General features: G+C 25.9%; 1 protein-coding gene across 1 annotated transcript; it reads left to right on the top strand.

Annotated features, from left to right (window-relative positions):
• The first annotated feature begins 1,403 nt into the window (after positions 1–1,403).
• On the top strand, positions 1,404–4,663 carry LOC102671804 (two pore potassium channel protein sup-9). The gene is made up of 5 exons (XM_006613977.2): positions 1,404–1,941; positions 2,398–2,553; positions 2,924–3,267; positions 3,448–3,566; positions 3,898–4,663. Exons 1-5 carry the CDS (start codon positions 1,815–1,817, stop codon positions 4,157–4,159), a joined length of 1,008 nt encoding a protein of 335 aa, XP_006614040.1. The 5' UTR covers positions 1,404–1,814; the 3' UTR covers positions 4,160–4,663.
• Positions 4,664–6,000: the final 1,337 nt, after the last annotated feature.

Raw genomic sequence — 6,000 nt, 5'->3', positions numbered from 1 at the left:
GATGGCAGCACCTACTTATACCGACTCGTGGCGCCATCTCTTCGAAAAGTCCTCAAGTTAAAGTTCTTTTAATAATTGAGAGGTGGCGCCAGCGATTAATTCTGAAATTGTTTCTATCTTCTTTCAATTTGTTACTATCCTTTTTTTTTATGTTTCATTTACGGCACTCTGAAGATGGCGCTGATTTCCATATTTTTACACTATTGCTGTCCTTGTTTAATTCTTTATTTTCCTTGTCTTTCCTATTTAGAATATATTCCATACAGAATAGTATAGATTGTAACAAGAACGTTTTTCATTTTAATGATGAGAACAAAAAAAAAACATCAAAATGAATATAACAAGTTAATAATATGAGAGATAAGTACAAAATATATTAATATATTATAATTTTAATTATTATTTTAGTTATCATTATAATTAAAATTAAATAAAATGAGAAATAATAATTTCTATTAATATTTTCGATAAAATAAATAATTATGAAAATAAATAAAATGAATAAATAAAAAACAATAAATACGTCACTGGCAATAATTGTTATTAATAATATAAATAACATAAAATGATGAAAAAATGATAAACAAGAATTTCTGCCAATCATCAAAAAGATAATGTATTAAAGAGTAAAGTATAAAAAAAAATAAATATGAAAAGTAACTATAACATTTCAAAAAAACTTGTGCAATCTTTTATTAAATTATATTCTAATTTTAAATTTTTGCAATTAAAAATTTTGATTTTATATTAAAAGAATATAATTTCATAAAAAATGATACACGAAATATTATGAATGCTTATTATTTTCATACTTACTAAATTTTATACTTATTTTTCACAATTATCATTTTTTATTGAATATTATCGAATTGTTTTTTTTATAGTTTTTCTAATTCTAAATATACATTTGCATATTAATCTTTTTTTACTACCATTTTTTAGCAATGAAGTTTTTTCATTATTTTCTAAATCTAAATGATTTATGAATACAGAAAATAATAATTTAACTTTATTATATTTCATTTTTAACAATATTGAAATTTATATTAATTTTGTATTATTGACATGTTTTTGTCCGACTTTTAATTGATTGTTATTATTGCAATATTATAATAATTATTTCATTATTTTTAAAATGTTTTATTCACAATAATTTATACATTATGCATATCACTTTATGCACTTTTTATCTACTTTATCACTCAAATTTATTTACAAAATCAATTCTTCTCTATCAATTTCTCTACCAAACTACTAAAGCTTTCTGTCTGACTCTTAACCAACTTTTACTACTAATAATGTTAAAATTATTAATTAATTCTTTAATTTATAAAAGATTTTATTTATAATAATTTACATACCTCACTCTAAACCATTTACCTTACCATATCTATCGCCAAAATCAAAATTACAAAATCGTTCTTACCGATAGTCAGCCTTGTCGTACACCACTGGCCACGTTTCTATGGAGTTTACCGCGTTCTCGAATTTAATCAATACTTCTCTTCAGTCGTGTGTCGAGTCGAGCTTTTAGGTATTGTGACTATTATCTTTCATATAATCGTCTCATTTCTCTTTCAATATTATCAATAACATGTCGTTGATTAATCGATAGCATTGAAAAAATAGAAAAAAAAGAGAAAGATGTCTGTGATCCTTCCTTCAAATTTTCAAGAATCATGAACGACACGCGACGCGTGTTCGTGTTGATGAGCAAATAGGAAGAAAGAAACGTGACAGATCGTTGCGAGGTGTGCCGGATTTTGTGGCTGTTCGACACGGATTAATTCTCGTTGTTGGAGAATTGTGTGAAAATGAAGAGACAAAATGTTAGAACTTTGTCATTGGTAGTGTGCACGTTCACATATTTGTTAATTGGTGCCGCGGTGTTTGATGCGTTGGAATCGAACACTGAGAGGAAACGGTGGGAGTTTCTTTCGGGTAAGTTATTGTTTCGATTGTTAGTTAGATTTCATGTGTGAATACATGAGTAATTGAAAGAAATTAATAAAAAAATATCGATGATAGGAATTGAAGATAATTTTTTTTAATTTTCACAAATAAGAAATTGAATAGTAAAATATTTTAATTGCCTACCCTGTATAAGAGAATATAGATTTGATATTTATATACGTGAATTATTAAGTATGATTTAAAAAAATATATATAATATTAGGAATTAAGGGATACAAATAAAGAAGAAAATTATGAGGCTACCAATATTTATTGTAAAAACAATGAAAATTAAAAATGACAGAATAAGAAACATTCATATTTCAATTAACAAAACAACATATAAATATCTAGTAATATTTGAAAAATATTTTTAAAATATATGAATAATTAAATTAAGAAAGAATTTTTCAAACAATTTTTCATCTATATTAATGATTTTAGAGGTTCGTCGGAACATGATGAAGAAATATAATATCACACAGGAGGATTATAGAATGCTGGAGATTGTAATAATAGAAAACAAGCCGCACAAAGCAGGTCCTCAGTGGAAATTCGCTGGTGCCTTTTATTTCGCCACCCTTGTACTCGCTATGATAGGTAAGTAATATTTTCCATAGTATTTACTAACTAACTATATATTGTTATACAAAGATGAAAATCGTAGATAATCAATATCAAGTTTCAACCTTGAAACCTTTAATGTACATGTATTTATAAAATAAAAAAACAAAATGTTAATTCCTTTAAATAAATTATATTGAAAAAAATAAATAACATTCTATATTAAGAGAAATTACATTAAATTGGCAATTATTCTTAGAATTTTCAATTAAAATAATTGATTTATATATTTTCTTAAAAAATGAAAAAAAAATAAATAATTTAATGTAAAAAAATATAGAGAATTATTCGCTGAATATTTCATTTATGATACTCATTATTTAACAATTCTTCATAAAATTTCGAGGTTACGGACACTCGACGCCAGTCACCATAGGAGGTAAAGCATTTTGCATGGCGTACGCCATGGTGGGCATTCCTCTGGGTCTGGTAATGTTCCAAAGCATCGGTGAACGTTTGAATAAATTCGCCTCGGTAGTAATCAAGCGGGCGAAAACTTATATGAGATGCAAGAAAACAGAAGCGACTGAGATGAATCTGATGCTTGCCACTGGTTTACTCTCAAGTATAATTATCACGACTGGAGCGGCTGTGTTTTCGCGTTATGAGGGATGGAGCTACTTCGATAGCTTCTATTATTGTTTCGTTACGCTAACTACCATTGGTTTTGGTGATTATGTCGCATTACAGGTATATTTACAAATTAATATTAAAATTTAATATCAAAAATTAAAAAAATTAATGTTTCATTTATATCTTTTAATTTTATTAATTATAATTTAATAATTTAGTAATATTAGATTTTTATGATTTATATTATATCAATAAAAAAATTTTTATTAATATATATTTGATTTATAATTGTTGCAGAATGATCATGCACTTTCTAATAAACCTGGATATGTGGCCTTAAGCTTAGTTTTTATCCTTTTTGGTTTGGCCGTCGTTGCTGCCAGTATAAATTTGCTCGTACTTCGTTTTATGACAATGTAAGTAAACGTTTATGAACTTCAAAAAGCACATATATACATATACTATATATCTCTATTATATCTCTATCTTTTACAATCCATATGAATTTCGATCATATCGATAAATATAAATAATTAATTATATTTGCATAAAAATAGTTTAATAATGATTTTTTATCTTTATAAAACTTTTATATCTATTTCTTGAAAAATCCTGCTTAATATTTTTTTTTATATTATATTAATAATCATATTAATATTACATAGAATCAATATATCATTTGACTAATCATCAATTCTAATTATTCATAAAACTTTAAATTTATAATTATCTTTCTTCATCTAACAGGAACACCGGTGATGTTCGTCGCGACGACAATGAACTTCAACCAGCTTCTCATCATGTTTTAACACTGGATGGCGAGGTGGTTGCAGTGAATGGAAAAATATTAGCTAGCCACGTGCCCATAGTTCATGACACAGATGACTGTGTGAGCGTATGTTCGTGTACCTGTTTAGGACCACCCAATACCGAGCTTCTGGATCAGGGTTACCAAGGGTACAGACCTCCTTCGACCTCGAGCATTCGCGTAAAACGTGCATCAGTCTGATGGAAGGAGTTTCGTCGTCGCAGCTTACGTCGTCGATTATCGAGAGCTGATAGCAGAGAACTGCTTGGTATCGACGTATAATAAATTGACTCAAAATAGATGTGAACACATGGAAATGGTCCGTGTCGATGAATGGAATGAAAATGGAAATAATTTTATAATTGGAATTTTAATGGAATTTTTGAGAGATGATTCAATTTGGACCGATATTTGTGTTCTTTAGAACACAATTGTGTATCTTTTGAGGACATTTAAGGACTTGTTTACGCTCAGTCATCAATTTTTGAAGAGATTTTAACGAGAAACAGTGAAGTATGTCTCGAATATGAAAAATAATTATTCGGCTCATGTTGTAATATTATCATTAGACATAGAAACGGAGAAGAGGGTGTTTGATCGTTTGTAAACGATTTTATAACGATTTCGTACATTTCGTATCGTACCATTGATATCCGACAAATTTTGAACCGAATTCATATTGTGTCGTATTTATTGGATAATTATGAGAATGATGAGAACTATAGATTAGTCGCAATGTGAAGGTTAAAACTTGAAATTGGAGGATTGCTTTATGATTAACATTTACCTGATAATTAGATTTTCTATTATTATTTTATTATTTTTTATTATTAATTTTTATTAAAATGCTATGAAATAACTTTTATTCAAAATATATTTTCAAAAATGCAAAATTATAAAATTTCATCTCTTTCAGATAAAAATTGTTTAATTTATTATATTTTTCTTTATCATAATGTTATCATGTATAATATAAAACATTTTAAATAGAATTCAATGAAAAATGTTGTTAAGTTTTAACATTTTCTCATAAAAATATTTTAAATACAAAGCAATCCTCGTAAAAGACAAAATAATTTCGCTTTATAAAAGTAAAAAGAATGAAAAACTCGGATATTTGTTACGTATAAAATATGAACAATATCCAAGCTTCGTAACGTGGTTGTTAAATATATATATATAGGACTTGATGTTTGTATACTAGTAAACGTAAATACGTTTGTATACTAATAAACGAAAGTCATGGTAAACGATAAATATAAATTGATAAGAGAGAAGCCGATATTTAGAAAGTAGCATGATTTTATATAAAAGTTACGATCGTAAATTAATCAATATTATTTACATATACATATTTATTCATATATTATTAATTTAATAAGATTGTAAATTAGATTGATTTCTTTACGATCGAAATTCGAATGATACCAATTTATTATGCTCACAGCGTAAACACGCACCATAATGTCGTATTTTTTAAAAGTAATATTAGAATGTATATCAAATGATAGGCAAAAATATCCGGGAAGACTGATAGTTGAAGTTAAATTAACTAGCTAACCTTATTATTTTTAATAGAAAATTTATCCAGGAATTCTTTTAACCCTCCAAAATGTTGAAAATTATCATATATTTTTTATTTATTTCGTTTCGTTAATCATAAGTTTTTATATTTCTAAATTTAATAATATTAAATTAATGAATATTTAAATAGTTAAATTACGTGTTATTAAGATTCGAATAATTATAGAATGATTCCTAGATATTTTAGATAATTAAGAAATTATAGTTTCAAAGATATTGATATTTTAGGAAGAATTTTGAAGTTTATTTCTATAATATTTCAAAATTAGATTATAGTTTCTCAAATATTCATATATTTCTTCATATATTTAAATTTCAAAAATATTTAATAAAAGAATATTCAGATAAATATTTTAATCCAATTATTATGAGAGAAAAATTACCATCAAGAAGCTACAATATGCACTGATCAAACTGATTGGAGGGTTAAAAAAAAAAAATTAAAAATATTTTCTTTT

This window comes from Apis dorsata, unplaced genomic scaffold (assembly GCF_000469605.1).
Source record: "Apis dorsata unplaced genomic scaffold, Apis dorsata 1.3 scaffold_165, whole genome shotgun sequence".
Taxonomy (NCBI): Eukaryota; Metazoa; Arthropoda; class Insecta; order Hymenoptera; family Apidae; genus Apis; species Apis dorsata.
This window is presented reverse-complemented; position numbering and strand designations above follow the sequence as displayed.

Coding starts and splice junctions, on each gene's coding strand:
- LOC102671804 (XM_006613977.2), top strand. CDS start 1,815: ATGAAGAGACAAAATGTTAGAACTTTGTCATTGGTAGTGTGCACGTTC. Junction 1,942..2,397: donor ACGGTGGGAGTTTCTTTCGG/GTAAGTTATTGT, acceptor TAATGATTTTAG/AGGTTCGTCGGAACATGATG. Junction 3,567..3,897: donor GTACTTCGTTTTATGACAAT/GTAAGTAAACGT, acceptor TTCATCTAACAG/GAACACCGGTGATGTTCGTC.